Source organism: Pan paniscus, chromosome 11 (genome assembly GCF_029289425.2).
Source record: "Pan paniscus chromosome 11, NHGRI_mPanPan1-v2.0_pri, whole genome shotgun sequence".
NCBI lineage: Eukaryota > Metazoa > Chordata > Mammalia > Primates > Hominidae > Pan > Pan paniscus.
The window spans coordinates 13,791,722-13,810,871 of NC_073260.2; the positions used below are offsets into that span (position 1 = coordinate 13,791,722).

General features: G+C 40.1%; 1 protein-coding gene across 8 annotated transcripts in view; it reads left to right on the forward strand.

The window, feature by feature from the left end:
• Positions 1-19,150, forward strand: part of MAPKAP1 (MAPK associated protein 1) — a 265,297-nt gene that overhangs the window by 139,341 nt on the left and 106,806 nt on the right. For 6 of the 8 annotated variants that reach the window (XM_034929066.3, XM_034929065.3, XM_063594202.1 and 3 more), the window contains one exon: positions 6,888-7,064. The exons of the other annotated variants lie outside the window; for them this stretch is intronic. In XM_034929066.3, the coding sequence (XP_034784957.1) occupies positions 6,888-7,064 (177 nt within the window). The remainder of the gene's footprint in view (positions 1-6,887; positions 7,065-19,150) is intronic. 8 annotated transcript variants of the gene reach the window in all.

Below are 19,150 nucleotides of genomic sequence, written 5' to 3' on the forward strand. Positions count from 1 at the left end.
ACTTGAGAGACATCCAAGTGAATGAAGAAGTCTTTTTTCTTTTTCTTTTTCTTTTTCAAGACAGTGTCTCACTCTGTTGCCCATGCTGCTGCAGGGGTGCAATCGCAGCTCACGGCAGCCTCATCCTCCCAGGCTCAAGCTATCCTCACACTTCACCTCCTAAGTAGCTGGGACTACAAGCATGTGCCACCACACCCAGCTAATTTTTGTATTTTTTATAGAGATGGGGTTTCACCATGTTGCCCAGGCTAGTCTCAAACTCCTGGGCTCAAGCAGTCTGCCTGCCTTGACCTCCCAAAGTGCTAGGATTATAGGTGTGAGTCACCACACCCAGCAAGAAGTCTTATAAGTTGTAGTAGGATAGTTTTGAGTCTGGACTGTGTCTGTTTTATGGGCTTGTATTCCTCAGTCCATACACAATGCTTAACACATAGCAAATACTCAATGAATAATTTGTGGAATGGGTGAGAGAACATAGGAACATTTAAAGATCTGGACTGAAATTCTCTACCCTTGCCATGCCAAGGAGGCCCTTCTTCAGGTGTGTGCTAAAATAAGCTTCTGACTGTATATAGAATTTTATTCAGTAAAAATCACCAAGTTAGATTTCTCAACCTGCTGATGTATTTTATTTAAGTGACAGATGTGGAATTATTGCATACATTTTCTTCCGTGACCTAGACAGAAAGAAAACCCATTATCAACATTTCCCAATTGCTAGTCACCACACTGCTAGTTAATGGGTTGATAGATACACACTGGAGGGCCTACTATGTGTTACACCACATGCTAAGCACTTCAAGTGTATTATTTTATTCCTTACAACATCTCTGTAAGTTATAGATAATAACCTTTTTTTTTTTTTTTTTGCAGGAGAGAAACTGAGGATCAGGAAGTTATCTAACTTCCTGAGGTTTTTTTGGACCTCACTTTCCTGAGAGGTTTTGGAGAAAAGGAAATCTTGATCACCTTAAATGCCTTTTCTCTGATTTCAGAGAGATCAGCTTCTGAGCTGCAATCCTCATGACCTTTTTTCCCTTGCTAATGCCCAATACACTATTAATATTGATTCTTTCATCAAAATAAACACCAAAGCCCAAGTAATGAGAGTTCTGGACATTTAAAAATCATGTGCTGTTTTATTTTTCACGTAAAAAAAAAACAATAAGCATTCATCTATCTGGTCATCATACTTAAGTGTGTTTTACGTTTTCCGAGGATGAGTGAATTTTTATGAGTATGTAAATTGAACATGCCAGATCACATTTGGGAGAAATCTGGGATGCTTCCTGGAATGCTCCTGAATTCTCACATATGGATTAAATGCTATCTATATATGGGCTACAGGCTTCTGTCGCTTTGTGAAAGCTATACTGGCCTTTGAACATAAAATGAATATTGGTTAAACAATTCAATGAAATAAATTTTTTAATGGAAAATTTTAATCTTATCTGATGGAACATGAATAAGTGAAAGTTGTACTCATTAAAGATTTGGAGATATGATTTATGTATCATATATATTCTGCCCTGTACACCCCCACACCCACCTCTCTTTTGGCAGCAGGCTCTATTTTGCATCCATTCGTTGTTCAAACTTCCAATTCTCATGGAGACTTCCTGGTCCCATGAAAGGTACTGCTCTTTTTATGCCAAACCAACTCTAAAATTAAGTCTCTTCCTGTGGATCCAGTTATCCTGTACTTGTTCATTGTTCTTTTGATCATTCCTCTTTCTCTGGTGGTGACTCAGAAACAGGACTTTTAGGTCTCTGCTTCATGCTGTCTGCCATGCTACTGTCTGCCATGCTACTGTGAGATAGTTAATCCAGCTTCTGCGTAATCAGAAGCTTAAGAGCGATGCAAGAAATCTCAGCAAAATGAGAATCTTTCTTCATGCAGGCACTGTGCAATAAATTCAATCATTCAATCCTTACAAGACCCTTATGCAGTAGATATGGTTACTTCCTTCATAATTCCAGAACTCGGTAGAGAAAATGACCACTTAGGAACAAGGGGACATGAGTGAGGCTGACAATGCTCAGGGTCTCCAGGACAAGTGATTCTCTGTGTGGTGGGCTAAGAGATTTCCCTGCATTCTTCATACTGCTTCAAATTTCTAAATTGTGCACAATAAAAATGTGCTACCCTCATCAAAAATAAATCTTTTATAAAGAAAGGAAAATAAAAGTTATATGTACTCAGGATATTTGGAAAGTGTATAAAATTAGAAGGAAAAGAGGGCTCGTGACTTAAATGTATGTGTAAACTTAACCCATTTGGTACATTTATTTCTAGTCTTTTCATGTGTAACAATTGAAAATTTTTACATAGTATCATCATTTCTGTTTTTTCTCCATAAAAAGTGAGATGCCAGTATTCATATCTTGATGGACTATAAAATTTCCCCTTTCATCCTCACCTTTGCCTGGGCTGCCTTCTCCTCTAGTCTTGAATTACAGTCTTTGACACATGTGCATTGCCTAGAAAGCCCTATTTGGTTAACAGATATCACTGTGAAAAGCAAGAACACAAAAAGAAGGTTATTACTTTCCCTCTTCTCGTTAACACATACCTCACTAATAATACCCTTTGCTGGTTGGGCATGGTGGCTCACGCCTATAATCCCAGCACTTTGGGAGGCCAAGGCGGGTGGATCACGAGGTCAGGAGTTCGAGACCAGCCTGGCCAACATGGCGAAACCCTGTCTCTACTAAAAATACAAAAATTAGCCGGGTGTGGTGGCAGGCACCTATAATCCCACTTGGGAGGCTGAGGCAGGAGAATCGCTTGAAACTGGGAGGCAGAGGTTTCAGTGAGCAGAGATCGTGCCATTGCACTCTAGCCTGGGTGACAAGAGCAAGACTCCATCTCAAAAATAATAATAATAATAATAACAATAATAATATCCTTTGCTTTCTTCATAGAGTGATTCAGTCTACACATTCATATCTTCATTTATTCAACAAATGTTTGTTAAGTACCTTCTAAATGCCAGTCATTTTACTCTTTAGTAAGTATGGAGAGATAATAGAAGAATCCTTGCTCTTTAGAATACAGATGCAGAAATAGGAAAAAGCAATATGATTAGTGATATACAGAAATATTGACCAAATTTTGTAAGACCACAAAGGAGAATTGCTTGAATTTCGGAGATCCAGGCTATTCTCCTAGAGAAATCAAGGAAAGCTGTTTTTCCGATAAGAAAATGGAGCTCAAAGAGATTTGGTCTAAGAATTTGAGTTAGCATTAAAACCAGTTGTGTCTGCAAAATCCCTGTTCTTTCCACCAAGCTGTGTCATGGGAAGTGCCCCTGTTTCCATTGTGTTGTAAACTCTGAGATGTCTGTATCGGGGGGTTTCCTGAGGCAGGGACCAGAGCTGCCCCCTTTCTTTTCTCTCCCCATTTCAAAGTCCACCAGTTTTTTATTTGTTTAAAGAATAATGGACAAGAAGTGGGGACACCAGAGTTTTCAAGACCAGCTTTGCCTCTGTTTAATTGGGTGATCATGAGCATGTTATCCCTCTTTTCTCTGCCTCCATTTCCCATCTGTAAAAGCAAGGAGGTTGAACTAAATCTAACTTTTTATAAGTAATATGTCATGGTTTCCTCCTTCTCATCAGAGTGTGTCATATTTCCATAGGTGATTGGGTTCTCAAGTGCCTCAGGAAGTCTTGACACACTATGGCTTTGGCAGAGGAATGGGTGGGGGTCAAGAGGGACAGCTCTTGGCTGCCTGGATTTGAATCTCAGCCGTGTCACTTATATGCTGTTTAATCTTGAGCAAGCCACCTAATCCTATTGAGGCTCAGTTATCTAATTTGTAAAATAGAAATATAAATGATTCATTTACAAAGTTGATGTGAAGTTTCAGTGAGCTTATATATCTAAGCCGCTTTGCAGAGTGTCTGGCTTATAGTACTCAATAAATGTAGCTAATGATACTGCTGGTATTGTACTAGTACTAATTTGGAGTCCTGAAGCAGTTTTAGAAGTCAAAATATAACAGTAGCTTCTTTTACTAATGATTCCTTTATAAAAGCATCAAAGGAACCAGTATGTCCATGTGTAGAATATAGAATTTTAGTCATTATCTCCTCAGATTTTCAATTAAGGGGTCAGAGGAGTTGGAGCACTATTTACTGCTAGACTTTACTGATGACCCAGAAGAGGCTTCTATTCATCTTGTATAATATGGCAGGAATCAGTCTTCTTTTCCTTCCTCTGTTCCTGATGCTCAGGACAGGCCACAGCCCAGGGGGGCACTTTACAAATGTGTTTTGAATGAATGATTTCACACTTCATATTTAAGAACTGGGGAGAATAATAGCACTTGGCAGTGAACCTTTTGCATCTCAAATCTTAGCCTGTGATATTTATTGAATTTGTTTTGAGAGGATTTGGGGATGTCCCTTAACAATCAGAGCAGAATTCTTCTGATATCATTGTTGGACTTTTCTGCTTTGATCAATAGGCTTATTATTTGCCCCTGAACCTCTGTGATGCTGGAGAATCAAACATTCCTCAGGTTGATTTACATGGCAATAAATAATCTGTGCTGTCTGTTGCTTGTTCCATCCATGTCTGCCCTGTTCATAAAACCCTGGGGGCTCAGTGACCCAAGGTTCCAAGGTTGGAACACAGTGGACATGTTGACTCCCATTACAGTTGTGTGTACATAGAACATGCTGCTCAGTTGCATTGTTGCTTAATATGCATCCACAATTTGTGTTTAAGGATTGGTGCAACTATAAGTTAGTTTCCATATGACTTTCTTATTATAGTTACCTTCCCATTTATTTTTTACTTCTGTTACATGCCAGACACTACATATATTATCTGATCTAATCTTTACAATCTCTGAGGGACGATTATACCCTTCTTATAGAAGTGGAAACTGAAGCTTATTCTCTGAAATCACATAGCCATGAGCTATGTGAGGTGAAGCTTATTCTCTGAAATCACATAGCCATGAGCCATGGAGCTGAAATTTGAACTCGTTCTGACCACAGAGCTCTCTTAGCCAGTATACCATGACATTTTCCTCATCCAAAGTGCTTTCTTTTGCCTCTCTAATTTTTCTGTGTTTAAGTTAGTACCCTGTTGCAGAGATCCAAAAGTTTCCCATGCCATTCAAAGATGAATTTTAAATATCTTAACAGCATTACAAATACCTGAAATGTAAAGTGACAAACATAGCTAGATTACTTTCTTGTTATCAATCCATTTAGCAAATTTACAGTTTCCATTAATTTTAATTTGTCCTTATTACCTGTTTTTTATAATAAATATCTCTTAGTCATGACAGACTCACTGAGTATAGATCACCTGAAGTAGGCTCCCTCTCTTGCAATAAGCAGAGTTGCAGCTAAAGATTTGTGAATTAATTGGGAAAATTGCAAGTCAGGTAGTCAGTGAAATAATTCATTGTCACATCCAGTCAATAAACTTGGTAAATCAACTCATTTAATTCAAAAAATGATCTATATAGATCAACCAACCAATTAAACAATTAGCATACACTTTGCAATTAATTAATTTAAGCATCAATCATGTAATTAAGACTCCAAACTTAAGCTGCAGAATTTAGAATTCTACTGCCTTGTGAGCTATTGGGTTCCTGCTTCTGAAGCTAGCATACTTCTGAAGCTCGCAGGTTTGCGGTTTGGAGCAATTGAATTGTTTGCACTCTTACACTGTCTGTATGTTGGTATAGTTTCCCATCCTCTTTGAACAGATCAACTTTTTACTTCCCCCAAAGAGGGTATGTGTTGATTCTAAACTGGGCAAGACTGCAATCTGGGAGTACTGTCTGGACATTCTAGGGAGTGGGAAGTGTGCAGAAGTAGTCAAGAGGACCAGGTATCTGTGTCAGGACTAATCCAGTCATTTGCTTTTACTCTGCTAAGGATCCATGGTGTTTGAAGTCAGATTCTACCAACTGAGTTAGATACTCTTTAGAGAAGGGAGAACTGTATGGATTGTCTTGGTTACCTTGAGTATTTCTCCTGATCTAGAGCACAAATATTTTCTTTTTTAATTTTAATTTTATTTTTTTGAGACAGGGTCTTAACTCTGTTGCCCAGGCTGGAGTGAAGTAACACCATCATAGCTCACTGCAGCCTCGACCTCACGGGCTCAAGTGATCCTCTCACCTCAGCCTCCTGAGTAGCTGGAACTACAGGCGTGTACCACCATGTCTGGCTAATTTTTGTATTTTAGCAGAGATGGGGTTTTGCCATGTTGCCTAGCTAGTCTTGAACTCCTGGGATCAAGCGATCTGCCTGCCTCAGCCTCCCAAAGTGCTGGGATTACAGGCATGAGCCACCATGCCTGTCCAGATATTTTCTTTTTTTTTTTTTTTTTTTGAGACGGAGTCTCGCTTTGTCACCCAGATATTTTCTTAATCCTAACCATAAATCAAAGGCCTCTGACCCCTGCCTTCCCCGCGGCCAGATAATCTTCCCCCCTTTACAGTTTTGTTTATATCCGTTTTATATATATATATTTTTAACATTTGTATTGTAGCTAGTGTAATGCTTATTACTTTTCCTCCCTACTATGCTGTAAGCTGCTTTTAGGGCTGATACTAAATCTCACCTTTGATCTAAGAGGTTAGGTTCTTTGTCGTAGCTGCAATAGGGCTCAGTGAATGTTGCAAGAATAGAGTAGTATAAAGACCTTCATTTCACACTGTTTTTCTCCCCTTTGCATTGCCATGTGTATTCTCTCTATCAAATGAAGTAGGATTTGGGATTTTTTACTGTATCACCAGGCTTGGGGTAAAGAAAAGCAGTCTCCTCAATTTGCTTGCTGTGCACCATACCCTCTGGTCTTATTGTCCCTTCCCTACCTTGGTATTCACTCGCCTTTTTGGTTTTCCTTTCAGTGACAATGTCAGTGCCTACTGCCTGCATATTGCTGAGGATGATGGGGAGGTGGACACCGATTTCCCCCCGCTGGATTCCAATGAGCCCATTCATAAGTTTGGCTTCAGTACTTTGGCCCTGGTTGAAAAGTACTCATCTCCTGGTCTGACATCCAAAGAGTCACTCTTTGTTCGAATGTGAGTACTGACTCTATTACTTCTCTCAGTATCTCATCCCAACCTTCTAGCATTTTGGATCTGATTTTGGTTTTGTTCATCAAATAAATGATATTTGGCATCTGGAGAGTCCACTGGTAATAACGATGACTCCCAGAGAGATGCTGAGGACGACATTCGCATTGTATTTCATGCCTCTGCACCTAGGCTACACAGACTGCTTTGCAGTGGCACATTGTGTGAAGCAGATCTCTGAACGGCATGTCCAGAGCCAGGCCTCTGGAAACACTGGTGCACTGGGAGCCTGTGAAGCAAAACTAGGTTTGCACCTTCTCTGCGAGGAATACACACTAACTGAAAATGTGCACTGTGGCCACTTCTCTCTTGTGACTTAAAATAATTTTCTCTCAGACCAAATTTGACCTTCCCTGTCAGTTGCCTGCCTTGAGACTGAGCACATGTCTTCAGCTTTTTTTTGTGCCTTTCTCAGAAAAGCGTGTGTAAATGCATAAAATAAAATCCACTGGAATATAAAAGTATTCTGTTATTTAAAGTTATCAGATTATTGAACAAATTCATGATATAGTAATATGTGTGGCTTTACTAGTAGATTAAACAATATCCAGCTGTGTACCTAACAGTAACTCCTGAAGCCTGTTGTTTCAAAGCGGTGATGAGCATAAATGGTATTTGAGAAATCTGCAACAGCTGTAATGTGCTGTAGTGTTAGCTATGACTTCTGTTCATGACAGAGTCACTGGCACTGTGATTCTGCTGTGATTGGTTGCCTACACTTATAAATCAAGGAAATGCAAAATATTAGAAGTTAGTGAAAATTAAAATGTAGTTTTTATCCTTTCAAGTTTATGAGCTCCTGAGTTTTATCCACATGTCCCAGTTGTTAAGGGAAAACCTGCTGCATTTGGATTTTACTCTCAAACCTAAGCTTTTTTTCAACCTAGGCCTCAGCAGTCCTTCTCATGGCTGTCTCCTGGGAACAATAGCGATCCCTTTGGCACCCCCTGCTGTTAGTAACCAGCAAATTCACTGTTCAAAAGGGATTGCTTTAGAAGACATTTCCCTGTCTCTCTCAACATACTGCCTTTGTTTGAGATTGTTACAGAAAATAGGGTTATGCTACATGTGATGTATGAGTATTTTGGCTCTTTCTACCCTTGAGCAAAGAAAGAATAACTGAGTGCCTGGGGGTAAGCTGGGGAGTGGGCCCTCAGGCTTTCATGGTGGCCGTTTCATCCCTACTACAAGGTCAAGTTTGGTGTAAATAACAGCAAATTTTTTCCTGCTTTTTCATTTCAGAGGTACTAAAATAACTTTAAAGGATATTTAAAATAATTGAAAAGTTGGCCAATGATGCCTCCTCCATCTTAACTATTTTTAATCTTGTATAATAATCGTGTGTATATGTTACTCAGTTTCACTTGTAGCACACATATTTTTGTGTTATTTTTACTTGACATTAAATTAGGTCAGGCGCAGTGGCTCACGCCTGTAATCCCAGCACTTTGGGAGACCGAGGCAGGCCAGGATTTGGGAGGCCGAGGAGGGTCAAGAGTTCGAAACCAGCTTGGCCAACATGGTGAAACCCCGTCTCTACTAAAAATACAAAAATTAACCGGATGCAGTGGTGGGCACCTGTAATCCCAGCTACTCGGGAGTCTGAGGCAGGAGAATCGCTGGAACCCGGGAGGCGGAGGTAGCAGTTAGCTGAGATTGCGCCATTGCACTCCAGCCTGGGCGACAAAGTGAGACTCCATCTAAAAATAATAAATTATAAACATTTCAGTATTTGTTCTTAATTCCTACAGTCTGTATTTATGTGCCAGAGATCTAGGCAGAGACAGCACTACCCTCATGGAGCTTACTATCTAGTAGTGAGACAGTTGTCAAATAATTAAAATGTGATAAGCAGTATAAAAGAAAAGTGTATGGGTTGTAGTGGAAGCCGATCACAGAATATTTAGATTGCTTCCTTGTGTGGTTTTAATAAGTAATTTGATGATGACGGTCATTATCTATATACCTTTTATTCTGTTGAACAACTTCCTTAGGATCTTGCCTTGTAAGTAGGATTATTGGTCAGAGTAAAAACATCTTTAGACTCACTTTTTATTGACAATAGCCCTCTGAAAGATGTCCTAATTTACAATGTTACCAACAGAATTCCTAAAATCATTTTTATAGTTTTACCATTACAAGGTATTAGAAGTTTTTTTTTCTACTCTAAAAGATATACACAGTGGCATTTCGATAGTTTTTACTTGCATTTTTATTGATTATTAATATGACTAGAACTTTTTCTACATGAATGTTAACACATGATCATAGCAGTCTTTTGAACCAAAAGTCCTTTTTTAAAGCAAGAGGCTTTAAATCACTGAGTTTTCAGTAGAGTGGAGTGGGGCTAGGATTCATATGCCTTTCCAGGAGGGGCATCTAAGACTACACAGTGTTTCACTATGAACCCTGCCTTCTGGAGAATAGGAAGGAGGGGGAAGGCAGAGAGTAACAACTGCTTTAAACTTAATACTCTGTTTTTTGATCCTGAATTACTCCCATCCCTGTGTTCCCACTCCCAGACACACACATAGCCCAGTCAATCCTTTTTCTATTTTAAAATTCAAGAGAGTTTATTTGATGTGTCTGGAGTGTTTCTGAAAACACGAGGTAAAGTGAAATCTTTATATGTGAGCATTAAGAACAAAAGTGTCAATAAATTTTCTTTTTCTCAGTCGTCTGATGAAATAGTACAGATTACTGACCGTTTGCCCTGTGTGTATTTTCTTGGTTCAGCAACCTCTTACTCGCCTTTCTGGTCTATATTCTAAGTTAGTAAAGCTTCTCCTACAAATGCAGAACAGAGCAGACCTTCAGGAGTCTGTAGGGATGTGTCTAAAGTTTCAGAGAAGGAAATCCCAGCAAAATAAATAAAGCCGTAACTACTCCTCCTCGTCATTTCCCCCCTTTCCTCCTTCCATTTGTCTCCCAGTAGAGGAGGGACAAGAAGTGGCTGGGAAGACACTAAGCTGAAACAGAAAGAGGGAAGTAGGTTTGACATAGGGAGTGAACTAATACTTACTAAGGGCCAACTATGCATATGCTATCTCACTTAATCCCAAAATAGCCCAGTTTTTATGAACAATTTAGAGGCGTGGAACCTGAGGGTGAGCAATATTGTTCTTAGGCCTGGATTTGACGCCATCCCTGACTTTAAAGTCTATGCCCTTTCCAACCCTCTGCTGAAAGATTGAGGCTGGGGAATCTGGTGTTGGTTTAACCTGTGAATCTCACTGTCTTAAGGCTGACATTCAGCCACTGCTATAGTGCAGTAGGCGACAGCATGGTGGGCTGTGAGCCAGATCGCTTGGATGCCGATCCTAGCCTTGCCCTTACTAGTGTGTGTGGTCCTGGATGAATATTTAACTTTTCTGTGGCTCAGTGAAATGGAGATAATAATACCTACCTCACAGATCAGTTATGAGGATTAAATGAGTTAATAGATCTGAAGCACTTAGAACAGTGTTTAGCATATGTACGCATCATCTTAGTGTTAGCTGCTGTTATTGTTACTATTAATAAACAACCCTTGGAGAGCAAGAACTGAATTATCTGTGCCCACAATACTCACCATCACTCCATTACTATGATAGATCTGTCACACGTATTTCTTGAATGGGTTACTGAGTAGATCTCTGCCACTTCTACGTTTTTCTTCTCCGACTTTGTTTTATAGCAGAGGAGGGGTAGTGTTTAGGTGGACATTGCTCAGCTGGACTGAAAAAGCTGAATTGGAATAACTTCGAGTGAACATGGGCAGTGGGTAAACATCGAGGATCTACATACTTTCAAATGAGTCCTCTTATGAGCACACATCCTCTGAGTTAGTAGCAAGACCATTAACTTCTTGAAGACTAGGAAGGCACAGTCTTATTGTCTCTCTGTATCCTGAGCACCCAGCACAGGGCTTCATGGAGAAGGAATGACTGAAACTTCAGGTGTCTGTGGGCTGCCAGGAGGACACCTGACCCAGCACTGTGTCCCACCTTGCTTTCTAAGACCTCTTCCCCTTTTTTACACCCGTTCCTGCCTTTCAAATACCAGGAAGCCCAGGTCGCCTTCTGACCTTTAGAGGCCCTCACAACGGCTATTCCCGGGGCTCCAGTACCATCTTTCCCTCTAAGTGCGGCAGCACAGACTTTGAATTTAGGCAAACCTGGGTTCACGTTTCAGCTTCACTAGTATCTTGCTACATGCATGACCTTAGACAATTTTACTTACCTTTGTTAAGTCTCAGTTTCTTCATCTTTAAAATTTGGGTAACAGTAACTATCTCATGGAATTGTCATGAGGGAGTTTCTTAAATGTAAGTTAGGTACAGAACTCTTTTAAAGGGAAATAAATTCTCCTAAAGTCTCAATGTTTATCCAAATGAGTTTTTTAATAATGCTACTTAGATACATGCAAATACAAAGTTCTGTAATGTTTAGCTATAAATTCAATGTTTTTACACAACCTAAACAAAATTACAAACTAAATACAGATAAAATTATAACATTAATAAAATACAAATTAACAACTTTAATGTAACAGATGATGTTTTGCTGAAATTAAACATTGCTGATGTTGGGTTTAATTGGGTGTTAAATGTTTTACTTGTCAACTTGAGTCTTTTGATTTTCATATGAGACATCATGATTAACATCCTTTTAAACAGTGTATTTTTAACTACTAGTCCATTATTTTAGTGGGCCAATTGATTTATAATGTGTCCCCCCACACAAACACATAAATTTTAAATGTTCTTTACTAGAAAATGCTTTTTTTTTTTTTTTTTTTGGATAAGTGTCTTGCTGTGTGGCCTAGTCTGGAGTGCAGTGATGTGATCATGGTTCACTGCAGCCCCAAACTCCTGGGCTCAAAGGACCCTCCTGCCTCAGCCTCCCAAGTAGCTGGAACTACAGGCATGTGTCACCATGCCCAACTAACTCTATTTTTAGTAGAGACAAGGTCTCACTGTGTTGCCCAGGCTGGTCCTGAACTCCTGAGCTCAAGCAGTCCTCCTGCCTCGGCCTCCCAAAGTGTTAGGATTACAGGCATGAGCCACCGCTCCTAACCTAGAAAACTCTACTTTACGTTTGGCCCACCACGCTTTCTGTTAGTGTGATCAATTTGTGATGGTTTGTCCAGGACTCTCCCTGTTTCAAAACTGAAAGTCCTGAATCTATGAGCACTCCCTGATGCTCACCTCCAACCCCTTCCTCCATCCTAGGTAAACCAGATTGGTCACTCTACTTTATCTGTTGCTTGGTCTATACATAAGTGGGCTCTGCCTGACTGATACTTGTGTATAGTGTGACTTGGCACCAAACAGCACAGATTTTTCAGAGACCAGCAAGACTGTTCATAGAGATCCTTGTGCCCACTGAATTCTGTCACCATTTTTCTCTGTTCAGCAAACAAGTTCTGTATGCAGCTTGCAGTAATGCCATTTGACTTTTACTAGGTTTGTTAGTTATGTTAAATAACTCTAGCTGCTGGAACACATAACCCCCCAAATCTCGCCACCTTATCCTAGGGTTGGCAAACTTTTTTTTTTGAGATAGGGTATTGCTCTGTCACCCAGGCTGGAGTGCAGTGACATCATCTTGGCTCACTGCAACCTCTGCCTCCCAGGCTCGAGCAATCGTCCCACCTCAGCCTCCCAAGTAGCTGGGACTGCAGGCATGCACCACCATGCCCAAATACTTTTTGTATTTTTTGTAGAGATAGAGTGTCGCTGTGTTGCCCAGGCTGGTCTCAAACTCCTGGACTCAAGTGATCTGCTCACCTCAGCTTCCCAAAGTGCTGGGATTATAGGCTTCAGCCACCGCTTCTAGCTCAGCAAACTTTTTCTGCAAAGGGCCAGATGGTAAATATTTAGGCTATTGGCCATAGAGTTTCTGTAACTCAGCACTGCCATTGTAGTGTGTGAGTAGCCGTAGACTACATAGACAAATGGGCATGGGGTAGGTTTGTTGGTCAACTTCTGGATTTTCCCAATAAGTTTCTTTCTTTCTGTCTTGCCCTCCCCTCCCCTCCCATTTTTTTGGGTAGAGTTTCACTCTTGTCACCCAGGATGGAGTGTAATGGCGTGATCTTGGCTCACTGCAACCTCTGCCTCCCAGACTCAAGCGATTCTCCTGCCTCAGCCTCCCGAGTAGCTGTGATTACAGGCACCTGCCACCATGCCCTGCCAATTTTTGTGTTTTTAGTAGAGATGGGTTTTCGCCATGTTGGCCAGGCTGGTCTCGAAGTCCTGACCTCAGGGGATCTGCCTGCCTCTACCTCCCAAATCCTCCCCTGGGATTACAGGCATGAGCCACCGCGCCCAGCCTAATAATTTTATTTCTTGTTCACATTTGTCTGATGTGGGCCAGGTGGCTCTCTTGGGTATTTCTCCTCTAGGCAGTGGCTCAGGGCTCCCCAGGTGGGTGGAAAATGGGGAACATGGAAGATGGGGAGTGAGGAGGGGCCTATATCTGTATCTTTATCTCATACACCCCCCCCCCACACACAGTGACATATATAAAATATGTGGTGACACATATAATTTTGCTTTTAGTTCAATGAAAAGCATATATAGATATATATATCTACACATCCATATCATACATATATTGATATGTATAGATAATACATCTCTATATGCTTTTCATTGACTAAAATCAAAATTGTTTTTAATTTAAAAAAATTTTTAGAGACAGTGTCTCACTATGCTGCCCAGGCTGGACTGGAACTCTTGGGTTCAGACAGTCCTCCTGAGTAGCTGGAACTAGAGGCTCACATCACCGTGAGAAAACAGGTTTTTAAATTCTGAAACTTAGTCTGTAAATTCATCTGTTGATTCCTGGGGGCTCTTGAACCTCAGGAAATGCTGCTGTGATTATTAATATTAGCTGAGACTCTGGCATGTAGGAAGTGTTACATAGTTGCTATTGTTATTTCTGTCAGGGATTCTCAGTGGGAATAATTTACACTAAGGTGAGAATGGGGTTTAACCTTCCTTTGAGTTATTTTTTATTATATAATTAATATGTGTCCATTATAGCAAAATTGGGAAATAGATCTGTTTCTGCATATAAAAGAAATTTTTAAATTTGTCTTCATTCCATCATGCAAAGATTGTGAATTATATTTTATAATTACTTACATTTTTTAAAGGGGAACTAATTAATGAATTTCTCATTGGAAAATTATTCTGTGGAGGGAACGTGAAATTGGATGTCTTCTGATGTTCTTACTAAATCAGGACTAGATCTATCTAGCTTTCCCTCTAGAACCCCTGGGCCCCAGGAATCCCCTGGACAGAGTTGTTGTTCAGAGAAGGAGAATGGATTATTCTAACAACTTGCAAATTAGGAGCCTGGTAATGGAAACTGCCTCTTTTAACAAATCTTCAAGTGGATTCCTAAGCTATCCATTGTTCCTGATTGATTTTGGACAGAGCAAATATATCTATAAATGGAAATCCCTAACTTGCTGACTACTTTGAGCTTAGCAGTAAAGATGTTTGGATATCAGTAGTGTCAGAGAGGAGAAGTAGGGAGTGGGAGGAATGGGAAGGTTTTTGGCTGACCCCCAAAACCAGATAAAGAGCTGGAGCTCAGATAGTGCCCAGCATCTCAAGAAGTGTTGCAGTGACCAAGCCAAAGCCTACTGTTCCTTTAGACAAAGTAGGACAAGGGAGAATGAGATCTTGAGTGGGCTAAGTGCCTCTCAAGGATAGGGACCTGCCTTGTTCGTCTCCTTCTCCCATTCCCAACACAGGCCTAATTTAGTCAGAATTTGTGAGACTGAATTGAGTTCAAAAGTGGCAATGACAAAAACAACTGTGGTAGTATTATTACCTTATATGTGTTGACATTAAAGTTTCATGCCAGGATTCTGCTCTGGAGTGGGGGAAGAAGGGCATTAAAGGAAAAAAAAAAAAGTCAAGGCCAATAAAATGGTCAGAATCTCCTTAGGTTAGAAGTCAGAGCAGTTAAACTCTCTCCTATATATATATGTATTTTCCTTTAAATATTTGATATATTAGAGGAACATGAGGAAGGAACAGTTCTAACCAAGAGCTCTTTGGGTAACAGCTGTCAGGTAACAGTGGAAGGTCTTAGCCCAGAAGCTGGGCTGCCTTGGGCAGGCTCCCAGAGACTACCTTGGCTTCTCTTGGCTCTGCAGAAAGGGAACGATGAGCTGCTTTTTTGAAGAGGCGTGCCCTAAGTTCATTCATGCTCTTTACTGGGCTTTTCAGAAGAGTGGGGAGTTTTAGTTTACCTTCTTGATGATAAATCCACAGTATACCCCAAGTGACCAGACCTTTATTAAAGGGTGTCATTAGCTTGAAGCCTTTCCTTCTGTTATATGCTATTGCCTTGTGGTCTAGAGAATGAAAAAAAGAGGAGGGCAGGGAGAATATTTTCACACACTCATTCAGTTTCATACCTCCAATAGATGCTATCTCATTTATTTCTTTTTTTATCATTTATTTCTTTTTTATGATATTTTAAAATTGGCCACACCCCATCAGTAAAGTTTCTTATACGCAATTCACTTTTATAATATGTAAGCTGAGGCTCAGAGACAGGTAGTTAGTTACTAATTCAAGGCCATGCTGTTTGGTAAGAGGCAGAGCTAAAATAGAATAAGGAATAAAAGAAGATGCTTGTGTTCTTTGTAACCAGGCCTGACGAAATGAGTATAAATTATCCTGGTTATTTATTGTTTGCTTGATTCATAGAGGACCAACTGTGTGTTGTTTCTTTTCATTCTGTTGTATTAGCAAACATTTTCATTGTCCAGATTGTCCTCGTGTATGGAAATGTAACATATGCAGCCTGTTTAATTTTGTATTTGTAAATCTGACTTGATTTCCTTTTTGGCAACAGCTACTGTCTAGAGAAAAGAAAGGATTTTTCTTTGTGTCTGTTTAAAGTGACAGAAATATTGGAGCAAGTAATAAAGATGGAAAGCATTAATTACACACTTCTAAGAATTTAAAGGTCAGACAAGCTAAATATGTATGTTTTGCTCACTGGAATGTCTTGAAATTGTGCCAGGATTCGCTTTGTTCCTACCATAAAAGCACACATTTTAGATAACCATCAACTTACTTTGTATCTAAAAATTATACCAGATTGTTGCTTTAGTTAATATGTGTCTTCAAAGTCGGGGAGCTCCCATTTCTGAGCCCATGTGATTGGTTTGGTGATGCTTCCCCCTTTGGCCGTGTTTAGTTACTATGTCTCATTTTGATTTCCTCTGTTCTCCCCTCAGCTTATGTCGGAGTCTGTCAGCTGCTGCTATGTACATGTCAGGCTAGTGACTTGGAATGTTTATTAATACAATGTCAGTCTTGCTGTTGAAAAAACTGTGATGCTTCTCAGAAGGTTGTGATAGAACGAAGCGTTTGATTTCCAGATCCTGTCTGCACTGCATGGTGAATACATTCTCAGATGTTATGCAGTTCACTGACCTGACAGTTATGGAACCCCGCCTGGGACCCCATTTCAGCAGGACATATTTGAACAGAAACAGTTTGCAAAACTTTACACACTTAAACTCCTGCCAAGGCAAACTGTTAGCCACTTGAGTTTGTTATAAATACCCAGTGGCAGTGGTTGGAAGTAGCCCACGGTGTGTTTTATATTCTGAACGGAATGTGAATGTCTTTGCGGTTATATAGAGTAGTAAATAATTGAGTTTGATTAGGGAGAGGGACCTCATTATCCCCCACCTGTGCCCAGCTGGAAGGGGAGGGTGGAAATGAAGCCATTAGCTGTCTCTCTTACTGGCATCTCAAAGAGCTCAAATACATCTGTGTCTTATTTTCTTTTCTGGCACAATCAGTCGAGCAAGCTAAGCAGGCATGACCGGATTTGGCAAGTCCCAAGGACTCTGGCAAAGATACACAAGGAGAAGGCGGAGGGCAGTCATTTTGGCTTCTCACTGCCCATTAGTCTAGCGAGTTATGTTTTTGGAAAATGTCTGTTTTGAAAAAGAGTACTTTGTCCAATGTCAAACATCGCATGCTCCCACAGTACGCTTTGATCTTTAAAAAAAATTTTTGGTCAGTCTAAGGGGAAACAAAATGTGGCATTCACACTAGTGTAAACTCTTTATGGATAAAGTCATACTCAGAGGACTTATTTTAAAGCAGGCATGCTGCAGTTATTACAAGGCCTTCTCTTGCTCATATATTTTCATTTTCTACCTTGAAATGCTGGAGAATGAACATGCATGGAATTGGACCAGAGCAGGTTGGGAACTAGAGTGTGTCTTCATCACTATTGGGAACTGGTCAGGACCAGAGACTCGAGAACTGCTCGTAGCAACCTTTTCCCACTTCTGCAAACTGAGACTGTGGCTTTTGAAACCATGACATTCTCCAAGGTCTCCTTAAAAATCCTGTAGGTCATATGGTTAGTCTAAGAGTCTGGACATTCATAGTCAAGCTGAATTTGTTACAGTGGAAGTTGAACCTTTTCCACAGATTGGATCAGTGGTTCCGGTATGGAAGATGTGCTCCCTGGAAGTCTCTTCTTTCCCCGAGTCCCTAAGACTCCCTTTGCGGCTGTGGAGGGATTAACAAACACAGACTTGGGAGTCTAGCTGATCTGGGTTCAAGTCCTGGCTCCTTCAGGACTTATTAGTTATATAATGTATTAACTTATTATATAACTCCAGACAAATGTCTCAACCTTGCCAAACCTCAATTTTCTCTTTTATAAAATGGAACTCATAATAACACCTATCTTTTCTAGGAGGATTAAACAAAGTAAGTGCTCAATAAATATTGAATATTATTGTCTCATCATTATATATTACTTCATTGTACATATGAAGAAAATGCTTATGCTTATTATATATTAACTGTTTATTAAGCATTTATCTTTTTTTAACTAATGGCTCATCTATAAGCATTTATTATATGACAGATATTATGGTAAGTACTTTAGAAGTATTTTGCCTTTACAACAATCTTAAAATCCAAGAATAATTATCATCCTCATTTTGTAGATGAGGAAATGAAGTTAAAGTGATTATGTTGTTATCCGTGAAAGCAGAGGTGGGGTTCCAAACCAGGTCACTTTATTCTAGAGCTTACTGTGCTCTGCTGCCTTCTGGTGCTGCCACCGTCTCTCCTAGCATGGTTTAGAGCTAAATGATGTTTGCGTTTTGAGACATCATCCCCACTAGGAAGCTTCCCGGACCCTCTCACCTCTGTGTGGCTGGGTTACGTGCCCTATGTTTGTTTTGGCAGCACTCTGAACTTGCCTCCGCCTTTGTGACTGTCACACAGAACTATAATTGTTTGTTGACTTCTTATCTTTCTCTCCCACTGGACTGTGCAGCTTGGGTTAGGGACCACATTGTTGATTTCTGAATCCAAAACAGGATTTTAAATAGATGAGTGATCTCAGGTAAATTCCCTAATGCCTTCAGCCTCAGTTTCTATAAAATGGGTATAATAATTGTACCTATTTTAGGATTGAATGAGTCAATACAGATATTTTTTAAAAAGCTTAAAACAGCACCTAGCCCATAGAAAGTGTTCAATAAATAGTAGTTGCTGTTATTATAATTGTTAAACAGTGGACAACTTGTATTGTGCAAATCAAAAAATTCTTAATAAATGTTGTTGAAATTCTCTACACCACCATGATTTTTTAATTTCCATTATCATCATGCAAAGCCAGTGAATTAAGTTGAGGCGGAACATACCTGCTTCATAGTTAACACTTTCAAAAAGGAAAGTTTTGAAAACTGAACCCAGAGTGCTCCCCTTGGAGCTCTTGGGAAGTTTTGGTGCTTGGGCCACAGGCTGCTCACTGACAATGCCCCTGAATATGGCCACCAAGCTCAACAAATCACACATTTTAATGCCCCTGTGTTACCAATGACAGGCAGTGAGTTTTGAGACTCCCACCCCCCGATAAGCAGTCTCTACTTAGGAGGCAGGGGAAGGAGGGGCTGAGGTGGGGCCTTTTCTCTTGGAATGATGACTTAGGGCAAGGGGAACAAAAGAGAACTAACGTCGACTCCCTTTACTGTTT